A 16,161-nucleotide genomic window follows, 5' to 3' on the forward strand; every position below is an offset into this window, starting at 1 on the left:
CTCGTCGCTCATCCAGGCGCTCATCATGTTCCTATCAACCTGCTTTGGGGTAATATGAGGAGAAGAAAAGGCTATTTTTTGTAAAACAAAAACAATGAAACCATTTAGAAAATATTACATTAAATCAATTCTATCAATCGTTACCATTCAAGGCAAGTAAATCACCAGGGCCAAGAAATAAACGAACAAAACAACAACAAGAAAATAAACACTCAAAAGATCAATAGTGCAATCTCGAACCATTAGTTAAGTTAGAAAAGTTACACCTTTGCATTGTCTTTGTAATGCAGCTGGCGACTGGACGGAATGGTACAACCGACCGATTGACATCGAGACTAACAACGACATCGAAACAGCAGATGCCATTAAAACAGTTTATCCGGCTCTCATGTGTGACAATCCGACGTCTATCGAAGCAACAACGGTAAATGGCACTGCGGCACAGCAAACTGGAGACGTGCTCCGTCAGTTCAATGCATCTGGTCTCGTATGCATGGATGAAGATCAGGACAATCGAACATGTCACGACTATAAAGTCCGTTTCTGTTGTCCAGGTGAGGGCGCTCCTTGTCGTTGTCGTCATAACGAGCTCTTAGGGAGCGTTCAGTTATTATGTCCGGGGTTGGGCCCGCAAATTCTTTCTGTGTAACAGTCAAAATAAGTGATCCCCTCTACCCATTGCACCAAAATATTGATGACCCCTCTTTTAAGATGACAAAAATGTCATCACCCCCCGCCCAAGTTGCTTGAGTAAAGCTGCACACACAAACACCTCGGCAGCAGTGCTATAAGATCCAAAAATGATTCCCAGGTTTTTTCAAATGAACCTCTTCCCAATAAACTCAAAATGCGTTAAAATCTCCCTTTACCTGACTTTCTTTAATTTTGAAATCCCCTTCAAAGGGATTGGACAGAAATTACAGGTCGGTGGCATTTTTTTGTGCATATATGATATACGCATGCCTATTGGGGAGGGTCAACATTTTTTGCACAACTATTAAAAGGCAAAATGTGGCTGATATAGTGCTTCATCCTAACATGTTAAATCATAGTATATGGGAGTCTATCGGGCAAACTGTTAACTTTTCCCATAAAAAACAATGTATATTTGTAAATTTGCATATGTTTGATAATTCATGTAAGTGTACCTTGCTTGAAGTGGCAGGCAAAAAGTGCGTGTGTGTACAAAAATTCTATATTTGGATTTTATTTATAATGGTGATTCACTATACATGGTAGTCTTTGAGAAATCTATGTAATACTAATTCAATACAAAAGTAGCAATATCTATGCATTTATAGATGTTTGTTGAGTTGATTTTGGAACGTCACCGAAAATGTTGATCCACTATACATGGTAATCTATGAGAGAACTATAAACAATTTATACAAAACTAGCTAAATCTATGTATTTATTGACGTTTGATAATTCATTTTAAAGTACTTGATTAGACTAGGGTGGTTACAAGTTGACATATGTGCAAGAAATTTGATTTTGGAATTTCACTGAAATGTTGATTCACTATACAGGTACATTGGAGTGTGTGAGAAAACTATGAATAATGTTTTTACTATACTAAACTAACTAAATCTGTGCTTTTATAGATGTTTGACAAATGTACTTAGTTCAAATAGGTTTTTTGAAAGTTCAGATACGGATAACAATTATGATATTGAAATTTCACCTTTCACTTTTCAAAATAACCTACATAACACACCCCCTCTTCAAAAAAAGAAAATGTTTCAAAGAAAAAATCTTCTATTACAAATGTGGTATTAAGCTCTAAATACGAGAGACATTCTGCAATTAATTGTCTCTGCCCTCGATATGTCTAATGTCAAGGTTAAACTCCTGTAACATTAAACTCCATCTTAACAATCTCTGATTTTTAGCTTTTAATTACTGCAGAAAAACAAGAGGGTTGTGATCAACATTAAACACCTATTGCCTGCTCATGAGGGCTATAGCGCCCGTCTATTACCCGAGGGGCCGTGCGTTACAGAAACACATCGCTATTCCCCTAGGCCGTAGGCCGAGGGGTATAGCGATGTGTTTCTGGTAACACACGGCCACGAGGGGTAATAGACGAGCGCTATAGCCCGAATAAAGACCAGGCTATAGGTGTTTTATAACACACCACATGCTCATGTTGTATTGTTATATAGTTTTTAATGTGTTTTGATATTTTGCACGGCAACAATCCATTGTGACAAGTTTACCAGGCGATGTTTCCACAGCGGTTTCAGTTGTACGTACGTGGTACCACTATCTTTCAAAAAATATTCTAAGCATACCTAGCGACATCCTTAGTTGCACTTTAATCTTTTCCGTCGATGAGCTGTTCAAGTTCCTACGCTGTTGGAATGTTGGAAAATGTTGGAAAATCTGTTTCAGAGAATGTGTCGTCACCTATCCCGGACGCACATCACGTTCTAGTCACCCGCCATTGTTGCAAAGCTGCAGACGACACTACGGTCACGTGACCGGGCACTTTTCCAAATTTGGTCAAAACTATTTCCCTAGGGAAATAGCTTTTCAAAAATTACCCTCTGACGTCACTTTTGTCGATCCGATGGGGACTAGCCGTATCTATTTTCTCGTCACGTGACGTATTCTGGCGAATCACGACATGGAATGAGCATGTGGTGTGTTATAAAAACCACTATTGGTTGATTGGAAGAAGTAACATAAACTTCAAAATGCTGTAAAGCTAATATCAAAGATAAATACTCTTTTGCAACAGTAGACTAGTTTCTCTGGGATTTGTTTAATTTCGTGAAGAGTACCAAACAGGATGAGCTATCCCATGACTATCCTCTGGCAATAAAACAGCTCCAGCAGCCGCATCACTAGCATCTACAGCCAATTTGAATGGCAAACTGAAATCTGGTGCAGACAAGACTGGAGCACTTTGAAGTATGGCTTTAAGTGTATCTAATGCCAGTTTGCATTGTTCTGACCAAACAAACGTTACTTTCTTTTTAAAGTGAATATCTCACCTATTTTGTGTGTGTCTGAATTTAATCGAATTGCATAAAATAATATTAATTATTTCGAAAAATCCATAACATCATACTTGTAAAAAATTCACCCTGTCAGAAAACGTCCGAGTTCAGATTCACCGCGTATTGGCCACATGGCATGACGTCAGAAGTGGCTAACCTTTGAGAGCAATTCCCTGAGAGCAGTAGTCAATGCATCGGGTACCAACTTCGAGAGGATCTCAGGTAGTTCGCTATGATGAAAAGATGCACGGTTTGGGGCTGTAACAACACAAACCTGCTGTTAATTTGGTGTGGACCTAGAAATATTTCCATGAGAGCATGGCAGAGTTGTGTGTTGAGTGTCGGTGTGATAATACCAGCAGCTGATCCCACGCGGAGCTAGTTCAACAGCTATGTACTGAACAGGAATAGCATGCCTAGACATGGAACCGACCAACCCAGGATATACTATGATTGAAACAAGCCTTTCATAATTAGTAACCCCTGGTAGCCCCCTAAACTGTACTACTTGATACACTGCACTACGTTATAACGCCAAAAAATACTACAGCTGTAAATCTGTTCATCCGCCACACTGATGTCGAATGTGACAGTCTATAGCCATAACATTAGGAGCGATGCGTATTAGGGGGGGGTCAAATAAGACTCGTCACCTTAGTTAATAAATTGCATTGTGTATTAAAGTTTTCACTTTTCGCAGGCTCTATATGTACAGTCGTTTAGGTCTGCTATTCGCATCATTAATTACAAAACTGTAGTAAGTTAAATATACAGAACCAAGCAAGGGCGAGTTCACTGTTTGGCAAGGTCCAGAGTGCAGCATGCAGCAGGGCCCTGAGGGGCCCGACTAGACAACTGGCAATTTTCAGTCAATATTCCGATGGACTGCATCCCGTCAGTTTCGGGTTGGGACCCTCTTCTATTAGTATGCTTGGGTAAACAAGAAAAAGCGTCCTACGCTCAAATCATGATCTAAAATGTCCTCTTGCATTAGAAATGTCAACGATGGGATTAGTCAATTTATCGGTGATAAATCAAAACGTGGGTTGGCGGCCATATTGGCTCCGAATATTTCCGTGCGTTGGTGTCTGACTAGACTTATTGAAGGAATTTGAATAAAATAAATCGACTGTCATATTTATGGTGAGGTGACATTGAACTTGAAGCAATTTACTCTGGTAGGCTCATATGTTGATCGGGGGGGGGGTTGTCAACCCAATGGCCTTGGCCAGCTGTAACTGGTGCCGCACGTCAAGACTAAAAAGCCAAGCGACCAGGTCCGCCTGGCATCTCAGGTGTTTTTATTTACATACTGCAGGAAAGCACAGGATCAATTGCTCAGGCAGTAAAACCCGATAAAAATAATATGCTTGTCTAATAACTTTTGTAAAGAACAGGGTCGGTAGATCTAGATTTCTTGTGAAGCTGTGGACTGTTTGCTTCCGGCAGACAGCTGATCTAGGGAGTCATTCACACTGAGTGAACTGAGGCACAAAATCCACGCTCACAATATTTCTGATGGTAATTTTTACTCAAGTTAGTTTCACTATTACTACCTTGATAATGGTTTGAACTGACTGCACTGACAGGTTGTGTTACAGTAGGATTATTCCTATCTAAATATGGCTTAAGCATATTTAAGTGGCATAACTGTTTTTTTTCACCTGTCAGGTGTTATTACGATGTAATTTAAATCGCTTAATTTCTTTTCAATTAGATAGGGACCAAAGTAACGGGCATGGAGTGGTTTGCCAGGAGCAGTAAGAAGGACAAGAGCTTTTTGTCCAGGTTCAAACTTCCGTTGTGAGGTGTTATCGTATTTGATTTTCATGGACTGCTGAGATGACTCAAGGTTTTCTCTGGCTAATTCACATGCCTGTGTAAGTTTTGAAAAGCTTTAGTGGGCCACGGACTGTATGTCCAAATACAAGCTCAAATAGGCTAAAACTAAGAGACTTTTGAACTGACTCTTTAACAGCAAAGAGCAGAAAATGAAATCCCTCGTCCCACTGCTTCTCTGTGTCTCAATCATATTTTCAAGGTTTGATGAAATCGCCTAAGAGCACCCTGACTTTTTGGGTGATAGGCGGAGGACCTATACTGTTTAATGCCAAGCTTAACCGTGGCTTGTTGAAAAATTCCGGACATAAAGTTGAAGCCTTGATCTAACTTGACACATTTAGGAAGGCCAAATAAAGTGAAAAATTTGACTAAAGCTTTCACTGTAGTTTTTGCCTTATGTTTCTTAATGGTATGGCTTCTCAGAACCGAGTAGATGTACACATTATTGTCATCATGTAATCATTTCCTGATCTTGTTTTTTGGTAGGGGCCCATGCACAGTCTACAAGTATCCTACTACACGGTTCTTGAAATGCAGGAAGTGCTTGTAAAGGGGCCTTTGGAATGGTCTGATTTGGTTTTCCTACCATTTGACATGTGTAGCAATTTTTACAGAAATGTGCTACATCCTACCTGACATTAGGCCAATAAAATGACTGTGGGAATTTTATGATAGGTCTTCCTAACTCCTAAATGACTAGCCCGGGGGAGGGGGTAGCATGGGCCAGGTGCAATATTTCGGCACGATAGGTCTTTGGAACTACAATTTGATGTTTTATAGTCCAATCGTCATTATCTAAGACATCTGGAGGTCTCCATTTACGCATGAGAATACCGGAATTTGTAAAATAACAAACAGGACTATCTGAAGTTTCAACTTCGTCAACAACCCTGTCAAACAAACAAAATTTCTGGGTCTTTGTGTTGTTCTGCAATAAGATTTGGTCTAGAAAATGTCTGACCTTGGTCAGCAGAAGGTTTACTTGAAGTTTTGAATCCATGAGGGATAACGGAATGATCCGTATCAAGTACCCGACCAAGAAAGGTGTTATTTAAGTCAACGTCTGTGACGTTTTTTTGAGAATATTTTCTTTGACATGGCTCGAGTAATAGCACATGCAGCATACATTCAGGAATTTCCCGCTCAATTGGCTCTGGATCCTGACCTAAACTAGTTTTATTGGCCACAAGTGGACGTGTAATGACCTTGTCTCCAACAAGGTCGTTTCCGAGGAGGAGGTGAATCCCTCCAAGAGGCAAAATAAGCCTAATACCTTAAGTCACGGATCAAGAAACAAAGTCCGAAGACATTATGGAGAGGAACAGGAATGTAGTCACTATCTACCCCCTTAATAAGGACTTTAGAACCTGAAAATGACCTGTCAGAAAATGGGATCTGATGACCTGGGAGTGATACTTAAGCGCTGTGAACTGTTTTCATTTGACCTTCTACTCCCCTTTGAGAATTTTTTGGATGAAAATAGGAGTTAAATTTCCCTGCACTGGTTCAGTATCAAAAGGACTGGGATGGTTTGCTGACAAACGGCATTTTGTGGGTCAATGAATAATCATCGGTCAAACGTGCAGTAACTGTCTTTTGTTCATTGATAAATGTCTTGATGTCACTTCAAATGCACCTTTTAAATTCCTCAATCTAAATCAGCTAGGCGACTGATGCCGTATGTTGTGGGTTCGAATCCGATTGAAAACTATCCGTTTCCTCAATCAAAATAAGCTGCCTCAGCTTTTCATTATCATGACAAATTTTCTCAGAAGAGCACCACTGATCAAACACCTGTTCCTTTTTTCGAGCAAATTCAACATAAGTTTGGTCTCCATTTTCTCACAATCCCAAAATTTATGACGGCAAGCTTCAGGCACAACTCATAACCCTTGAGTATTATCTTCACATAATCATAATCTGAAGCCTGCTTTTCTGACCACTGAATGTAAAGTTCTCGGGCTTCACCCACCAAAGTACTCTGCAAAAGAGTAGATCAGGACTTCGAAGGCCAATTCAGACTCTGAGAAATTTTCTCAAAATGGAGAAAATATTTGTCAACATCTTTTCCTTGGAAGGAGGGAACTAACCTGAAATGTTCAGTGATGTCAAAATTGTCTGAAATGGAGAATTTTCCTGACTCTCCAAGCTCTTAACGTTTCATTTCTACCTGTAGTTGATGTTCTTCTAACCGTCTTTCCCTTTAATTTTCCTCTCTCTCTTTCTCTCTGTGTCTTTCTTCTATTTGTAATGCTTTTTCTATCTTTCTTCCATTTGCACTTCTCTCTCTTTCTGTCTTTCTTCCATTTATAATATTTCTAATTAATAATATGTTGTAGATTCATTAAACTCAGGTCATGAGTGTGGGAGGAAAATGACCTCCATAACATCATACAAAGATTTGACAGTGACGAAAGGCATTTAGCAGTATCCATAGCTTACTATAGGAAGTCTCTTTTTACTGAAATGGGTACATCTTTGGTTAACATCTGGTGTTCTGACTTTTTTTGTCGAGAGCCATTTACTCAAACATGTCTGGACCAGTTTCTTGTAGATTAGTTGAATTTTGACATTTCAAGAGCCAGGGTTAACATACCTAATTGTACCCAACTAGGTAAAAGGACATAACCCTATGCCATTCCTACTATTACTTATGTCTACTTGTTTACAATCCAATCAAATGTGGGTGTCAGTAACAGGCAAGGCTTTGGTACCCGCATTTCATTTTTCATGCGCATCATATCATCCTCTATTTTGTCACTTCCAGAGACAAATTACCAAATACAAGCGAGTGCAATGTAATTGTCAATGACTTGTTAAGATTGTGAATTGGTTATTTAGTTTGAAATATAATTTTTGGCTGTAAAAACCAGGAAATGGCCAAACCAAACACTCCAAAATTAGATCAGAAGGTTCGCACGCAAATTATTGAGAAAATTTTGCTTTCAGGGTCATACGGCACAATGACGTGCGGAACTGATGAAATGTTAAATCGATACCCGATAGAAGTATTCGCCCAAGTGAACGTAACGGAGGTACGTACTCATGGTTTGTGTCTTAGATAACTTGGTATTTAAATGCGCCAATGATTGACAAAAATGGAACAATGCTATGCAAATCATGTAGTTTTAACTCCTATCCGTAAATACGAAAACGCTGTCTGGCTTCTGCAATGAGATAAGCACTGTAAGTAAACATTAAGAAATATTAAACAAAGGAAAAAGAAGAAGGTGAGGACAACTGGTAAAATCTATACACACTTTATCTACTCTGGATCCGAAATATTTTATTGCAAGAGATAGATGGCTTGAATAATCAGAATTGTAGGAAATTGTGTTTTCAGATGTCTATTCTATGTACGAACGGTGCCCACCCACCCCCATAAAAAACAGTCTTCTTGACTGCGAAATGTAAAAGTGCCATTTTGACCGTTGCTTGGTAAAATAATGGCCAAATTTGGTTAAACTTCACAAAATATTATATTTCTTCACATTTGGGGTTATCACGATTTGAATATATGTTTCAAACGTAATGAATCATTTTATTCGTGTTATACATTAATGTATTGCTACTGATGACATAGAATAATTACAGTGCCTAACCTTTTGGTGGTTTTTAGCTCATATTTGGTATTTATATAAATACCAAAAAGAGCTTATATGGTGAGTCGATGGCGTCTGTATGTCTATATGTATGTATGTGGGTATGTATGTGCGGATGTATGTCCGTCTCACGCAAAGGCTCCCATACCGCCAAAGCTACCATCTCAGTATTTGGTGTACAGGTAGATACAGGGGTTGAGATGTGACGTTGTTTAAATGAACATGTCAGTGTCACAAATATGCAAATGAGGTAAGGAAAAGGGGAAATCCTGCAAATGTGCAGGAGTGGTGGCAGTACCTGAAACAGCCCACACAGCTGAGTAAGAGGTTTTTGACCTTTAACCTATTTGTATGCAGGGTACCTATTATGTGTAGGAGTGGTGGCAGTAACTTAAACAGCTTATTAGTCATTTCCTGTCATTGTTTATGAACTGTGACATATTAACAGACCTGCTCAAACCATGGATGTCTATTTTTGTACATCCATGGTTGAAACATTCTCTGCTATGATTGTTGCTAAAGTTGACCTCCAGTACCTAAAGTTTCAGACCTTATTTACTTTTGTCATTCTTGTTTTTCTGGTTAAAATATTTCTTGTTGTTTTTCTGGTTTTACTGTGCAGAAATCATTGTTATAACATCAACGTAGAATTTCCTGCACTGAACAGATAGAAACAACACTTATTGTTGATCTTTGGTATGTACCAATTCTGATCAAATTTGAACGACACCGTATAATTGCGGTATTTTTAACAATTTTTTGTCAAAAGAGTCACTTTTGGCAAATAATGACTTAATGAATCATTGACAGTGTCGTTTTTGACGAAATTACACAGACCAATCTTTTCATATTTTTAGAAAACATCATTCGTCCGAGACTGGTATTAATTAATACATGATTTACACGAAACATCAAACTACAAGTTGATTTAAGCGTACATATTGACTTGCCTATTTCTATCAATGCTTTTATTTGTTTTACACGATATGAATTTTTAATGAACGGATTTTGTAGCTCTTATGATATTAACCCGTAATTGTTCGATCTTGATTTAGCTTGAACAATTGCATGATATGAAATATATCACTAATGCAAACAAGTTTATATTGTTAATTATATCTTACCTGTATATTGATGGCGCAAATACTGAGATCTGATTGGTCGAGACGCGAAAAGAACCGTGGTATATTGGCGATATACCACGGCAGGCATACTCGCGAGCTCTCAGCTTGAGCAAAATCCGTTTTTTGACGTTCCACGCGAGAATTTCAATATACTTTTATGATATAATAGCAATAAATCACATGCAGTGACGGTTTACCACGAGATTTTGACCAGTTCACTTCATATATGCACGAGCGATAGCCAGTAAGTATCGTTACGTGTAGAAAACGAACAAAAGGTGAACTCAGCAGTTTCCGTATAAAACGAAATTTATTGCGAAAAATAAAACTAATTGCTAATTTAAGTCAGGGATAGAATACAAACTGTAAAAGTGTACAGGTTACTTATCTCAGCTGGGACGGCAAAGCTCCAGTCTCAGAGTTGTAACAGTCAGTCGGTGTTCTTTTGGCTTGCAGGCTTGAATTTGCACAAAGTCCACAGTATAAATCCAGCGTGGCAGTGAAGGTCTTGAAAAGTCTTGAAATAAATACTGCTGGAGTTTCCAAAGACTTGAAGTAACACACAAGAGACACAATCCCAAAATGTCTGACTGCAAGCTGTGCGCGTCCCTATTTATACTCATGTGCTTATATAAGAGCATATAAGAACAATCTAGAACTTTTATTGACATGCTAATTACTGTTCTGAAATTATCTCTCTTACACAACTATTTAAATTTCCAGAACATTCCAAACACCATTAATTGAATTCACGGTTGTGAGGTCGTTAAGGGCAGTGACCTTGAGAATGTTCTAGAGAAATTAACTCAGATCATGATGAGTGTGGGGGAAAATGACATACATAACAATATATGAAGTGAACTGGTCAAAATCAAGTGGTATACCGTCGCTGGGTGTGCTTTATTGCTTAATTAGAAGGCTAGTAAAAATCGGTCATTTTGCAACTCCAATACTTTATAAGCTGTAAGACAACTTTGGAAAGAGAAATATACTCATTCTTTACTAATTTATCGTATTGAAGTCGAACTTTCTGACCTTTTGTGATTTCAATGTTATTTTGTATATGCAGGATATTTATCTGGGAGTGCCAATTTTCAACGCATCTGATTTTCTGAAGGATGGATTTTTCGAGCACTTTTCATTAGTCGAGATTGTCAGCGGAAACAAGGTCTGTTAAGTTTAAACTAATATTCTAACCTCGGATATTTCCCTCCTTGGGTATATTATGTAATTAAAAGCAACACCCACTCTCAGCAGGCAGGTGAACACGTGAGTCGGGTGCAATATCAGACATGTAGCACGAGCGATGAAGCGCTCACTAAGGTAGCGCTGTATGGCAGGGCTGTTACCGGCTACACCTCCAATCATCCATAGATATCATTAACGTTGAGTGCTAGAAGGGCAAATGGTATCAACATCTAGTGTATGTTTTATTTATTTATTTATTTATTCGGTTAACCAACAGGAGTTAATTCCCAATTACAGGCTCCGCAAAACATAAAAATATATAAAAATACAGACAAACACAAAGGACAATAACAAAGAACATACAAATCATGAATAAAAATAATTCCTTACACTTGTTTTAAAAAGACTAAATCTGTTCAAAATTTTGCAAATATCGTTATAAGTGCATAAAGCACGTGGCAAATAGGAGTGTTTACGAACATTGATTCTGGAAAAGGTACCCGAAATGGTAGGTTTACCCGTAGACTACGTTGAACGTTCAGTGGGATTTGAGTTAAATGAGAACAATTTACCACAGAATGAACACATTTGTACAGGAAGCTAAGATCAGAAACCTTCCTACGATTGTATAGAGGAGGCAAATTGAAACGTTTGCATAATTCTGTGCATCCTGATGAATAGTAACGCATATTCAGTTTTAAACACAAGTACTTAATAGATTTCTTTTAAACACCTTCAACCTTATCAACAAGATTCTGCTGCCACGGATTCCAGATAACAGAACAGTATTCGAGGCCGCTGCGTACCAGGGCGATATACAGAGTCTTTAAAGTTTTAACATCACTGAAGTCTTTACAATAACGCTTTAAAAAGCCAAGGTTACGCATTGATTTCTTAACTGCATTATGTTCTGCGTTATTGTTGCTATATTATGTCACCATATGTGTTTCTAGTGTTTGAATTAGTCTTATTTGTGCTTTTCATCCCCAAAATAGAAAAAGACCGATTTCTAACTGTAACGAAAATCGCTGTGCGGATATTCAGAGCCCAGGGACCGAGCATCTTAAATGCTGTTGTCTTATCGCGCCCTCACAAGTATGCTGACCCCATTTTCTGGTGAAAGGGAGATATTATTTTCAGGAACTACCTGATCTGCGATGCCTCTCTAGCTCTGAATTAAGAGGCAACACGGACTGAAACCACGTGCAGATTATTTAGTAAACTATCACATGAGTTTGTTATTGTGGTGAAGGTGTGTTGCCACTTGATTTTCTTGTAATAACGCTTAAAGGTTTTTTAAATCGGTCTTGACTTTTTGACATTTTCAGTACAATCGCTTTGGCGTGAGCGAAGATAATAGACAGATTATTGTGACGGCCTTTCTGTCAGCTAGCATAACACCTATGTTCAACTTGACGATACATATGAAAAGAAAGGTAGGTGCTAAAAGCCCGATTAGCGATATTTCTGGATATATTTTCCGCACTTATGTTCTATACTGTCGAAAAATACAATTTGTTGCTCTACTGCTGGAACATTGAGCCGAATACAGATATCCAACCTGTCAAATAGTCTGCCTGTTATCATGCATTTTTTAAATTTTTCATAAACAAAAGAATTTAGTGAGACTATAACATAGTCTCATAGCACAATAACATTGCATACTGTAAACACTGTATTTCGTTGCCAAGGCCGAAACGTTTTCTTTCCATATACTTAGAGAGACATGAAGGTGTATTTTGTATTATGTTAGACAAATAATGAAAGTATATAAGAAAATATTAATGGCATATCCATTTAAAGACAAATGTCTTTCGTGATCTCTGTTGAACATATTTTTATTTTAAAAATCATGTTTCCTTCGACGTCTTTTCAGACGATTAAATGTAACAAAAAGGTAGTTTGCGCCTTGAAATTCAAACACTACAAGTTTCCCCCAAAATTTCCTCAGGGAAATTTTAAACCCTTTCCTTTCGAAATTGAGAATAAAAATCAAGGGTCACTTCGCAAATTTGCGTTCTAGGTAGACAAATTACCCAATATTTATCGATACTTAAAATTCAAAATGGCCATCATCCTGATGTTAACTCTACGGGGAAATACATTTTTCTATGTCTACAAAAATTTAGCCGGTGAAAACTTGATTTTAATACTCCACGAGCTTCAAAATGAGCCCCTCCCTCTGAAGTGGGGGCTCATTTTGAAGCTCATGGAGTATAAAATTAAGTTTTTACCGGCTCAGTTTTTGACCAAATAGATCTTGTGAAAGTTAAACAGTCCGAATATCTGTCCCGAGGCGCAGTCTGCCTTAATACATTCACTGCAGAATAAATGATAATGAAAATCAACAATTATTCGACAATCAATCGATGGACCGACAACTCAATACAAAGCACTATAAAACCCCTTACTTGTGGTTTCGCTCATATACAATGTAGTTTGTGCTGAGTCATCACAGTTAAAATTCGATTATAGAAAAAGAATAAGAATATATGGTAGAACGCATACAGCTACCAATAAGTCACGCACATATACCATTAAAACGTTATTTAACATTATATTTCCTTTTTAATCGAACTTTAATATGACTCAGCAAAAAGTAAATGAGAGAAACCTCAAAAACATGGGCGGGTGTGCATAATAATATTCAAATGTCAATAAGAGCCTCTTTAGTGATCAACGATTGATTCCTTTCCTTGTCCATTAACAATGTCTAAAACTAAAGAACGGAAGCAGAGAAGCTTATGGATTGCATATTCAGGTTGTTGATGTAGATCATTGGCCACCATTCTACAATAAGACGTGTGAATCTCCTGAGCGGCCGATTGTAAGTATTCATGCAATTATTTTTTTTCTTCCAGCCATATTGTTTCTGTAGAAGTTTTTATTTTATTCATTTTCATTTATTCATGTTAATACTTATTAGCTCCCTATGATCCTAAAGACTGATTTCCAGAAAGGGAAGCGTATTGCAAAGTGAAAAAGTAAAATAACGATAATATAAAAATCTATACAAAAAAGCTACCAAATATATCTACTTCAAACCACCAACAGAAAAAAATAAGCATTGCAAATATAAGTTACTGACTAGAAATAGCAATGAAACCTAACAACATTATGTGCACACTTTACATACTCAGACAAAATGATGCATCCTGGGTAGAGCCTTAAATGGAATAAGTACTGGCTTCTTTAAAAATACCAGGTAAACTGTTAGCCGATGGCATGATACACACGTGAAGAGCTTGATTTTTAGGAACTGTGTGTCCCCCCCAAATCTTAACTTCCAGGAAAATAAAAGGACAGTAATAGCTTAAATGTCCTGTACAATTTATCAAACAGTGTAAAATATCGGTATTTAAGCAATTCAGAATGTGTTACAGAGTAAATTGGTCGTTGCTTTTAAAGATCTTTCAACAAACATGAAAGTGAAATGAAAATAAATGGAAAGGGTGAAACCTGATGAAATACAGACATATTTGATTTCACGGTTATAGATTTTCATTACAAGTAAGAAACCAAAATAAGAATGAGTAGACAGTACTTGGTTAAGATCACTGAACATACTGTAAGATGAAAAGAAAATCGCATGGCTATAGTAACCAGTTATGAACCAGTTGTCTGTTAATTGAAACTTTGTCACAAGTTTGCGACTTCATTGAAACCGCTAGTATCACTATTGTTTCATCAATATACAAAATAAATTTCATAAACTTTTAGTGTCCTTCCAGTCTATGTCCAAAATTCAGAGAGTTAGTTCAACATGCAAGTTAGTAACTAGCTGGTGTAAAAATGCTACGCGGCTTTCAGAAATATTTAATCATAATATCTTCGAGGTACATCATGGTATGTTTTGCCAACTGTGATCACATTTATTATTTTAATGCGTGTGGGACGGCTGTGGTGTTGACTCAATCACTTAATCCGCTGATATGGACAGCGGATTAGCAAGTTGGCAATGTTTTCGGAGCAATTACAGTGGTGTATACACAAGTTGGAGAGGAGATAAGGACTTGTCGGTAATATATAAAGCAGTCAGACGGTGTGGAGTTGAACTCTTTATTTGAAAAATTACAGTCAAAATTCATAAAATCAAATAAGGTTAACCGTTGCACAAAAAACCCTCCTCCCCATCCCAGGGGACTTTCATCTGTCCCCTGTGTTACTATTATACCCTACCAGTATATCGAAAGTTTTCTCGCACGTGATCCAACCTTGTTATATCGCGAATATCGTGCGTTTTTTTCACGTTCCAGTCGACCAATCAGATCGCTGTATTTGCGTCATCAATATATTAGTATTGTTATGTAGGTCATTTTCCCCCACACTCATCATGACCTGGGTTTAATTAGTCTAGAACATTCTCAAGGTCACTGCCCTTAACGACCTCACAACCTTGAATTCAATTAGTCATGTTCGGAATGTTCTGGAAATTTAATTAGTTGTGTAAGAGAGATAATTTTAGAACAGTAATTAGCATGTTAATAAAAGTTCTAGATTGTTCTTATATGCTCTTATGTAAGCACATGGGTATAAATAGGGACGTGCACAGCTTCCAGTCAGACTTTTGGGATTGTGTCTCTTGCGTGTTACTTCAAGTCTTTGGAAACTTCAGCAGTATTATCTTCAAGACTTTTCAAGACCTTCACTGCTATGCTGGATTTATACTGTGGACTTTGTGCAACTTCAAGCCTGCAAGCCAAAGGACTGTTCATTCATCCGACTGACTGTTACAAATCTGAGACTGGAGCTTTGCCGTCCCAGCTGAGATAAGTAGCCTGTACGCTTTTACAGTTTGTATTCTATCCCTTGACATAGCAATTAGTTTTATTTTTGTAATAAATTTCGTTTTACTCGGAAACTGCTGAGTTCAACTTTTTTTTTCGTTTTTTTGTCACGTAACAAAATTGGGGGCTCGTCTGGGAGATGAACATTTTGAGCCGTTTGACAACATTTTGCCAGCCTTTTCAAAACTACTGTATATTGTGAACTCAGCGAAATTTAATCATGGCGGAATTTAAACCAGAGGAAATGGATGACCTTGATCAGTACACATTTGATTCCCGCAGAAAAGACGACCTAATAACACTGGCCAATTTCCTTATAGTAGAAGTCAAAAGATCTATGCGCAAGAGGGAAATACAGTACCATATTGCAAAACATTTAGTTGATTCAGGCCAATTTGAGGAATCCACCTTGAAAGATTATGAGCCCGAGTCCACCTTTGAACGAAGAAAACTAGAACTACAGGCAAATTTGGAACTTAAGAAAATGGAATTACAAATGGAAGAAAGACAGAGAGAGAAAGATTGGCAGGAAAGATTAGAAATGAAAGAAAAGGAAAGAGAATTAGAAGAACATTGATTACAGTTAGAAATGAGACGTTTAGAGCTTGGACAG

At 37.7% G+C, this 16,161-nt stretch overlaps 1 protein-coding gene across 5 annotated transcripts in view; it reads left to right on the forward strand.

Moving 5' to 3' along the window:
• Positions 1–16,161, forward strand: part of LOC139137471 (uncharacterized) — a 144,654-nt gene that overhangs the window by 9,415 nt on the left and 119,078 nt on the right. For 4 of the 5 annotated variants that reach the window (XR_011553393.1, XM_070705592.1, XM_070705593.1 and 1 more), the window contains exons 2-6: positions 291–554; positions 7,797–7,882; positions 10,643–10,741; positions 12,090–12,197; positions 13,487–13,588. The exons of the other annotated variant lie outside the window; for it this stretch is intronic. Coding sequence is in view for 3 of the 4 variants with exons in the window: in XM_070705592.1 (XP_070561693.1) it covers positions 291–554; positions 7,797–7,882; positions 10,643–10,741; positions 12,090–12,197; positions 13,487–13,588 (659 nt within the window). In the remaining variant the exon portion in view is untranslated. The remainder of the gene's footprint in view (positions 1–290; positions 555–7,796; positions 7,883–10,642; positions 10,742–12,089; positions 12,198–13,486; positions 13,589–16,161) is intronic. 5 annotated transcript variants of the gene reach the window in all.

Source organism: Ptychodera flava, chromosome 7 (assembly GCF_041260155.1).
Source record: "Ptychodera flava strain L36383 chromosome 7, AS_Pfla_20210202, whole genome shotgun sequence".
Taxonomy (NCBI): domain Eukaryota; kingdom Metazoa; phylum Hemichordata; class Enteropneusta; family Ptychoderidae; genus Ptychodera; species Ptychodera flava.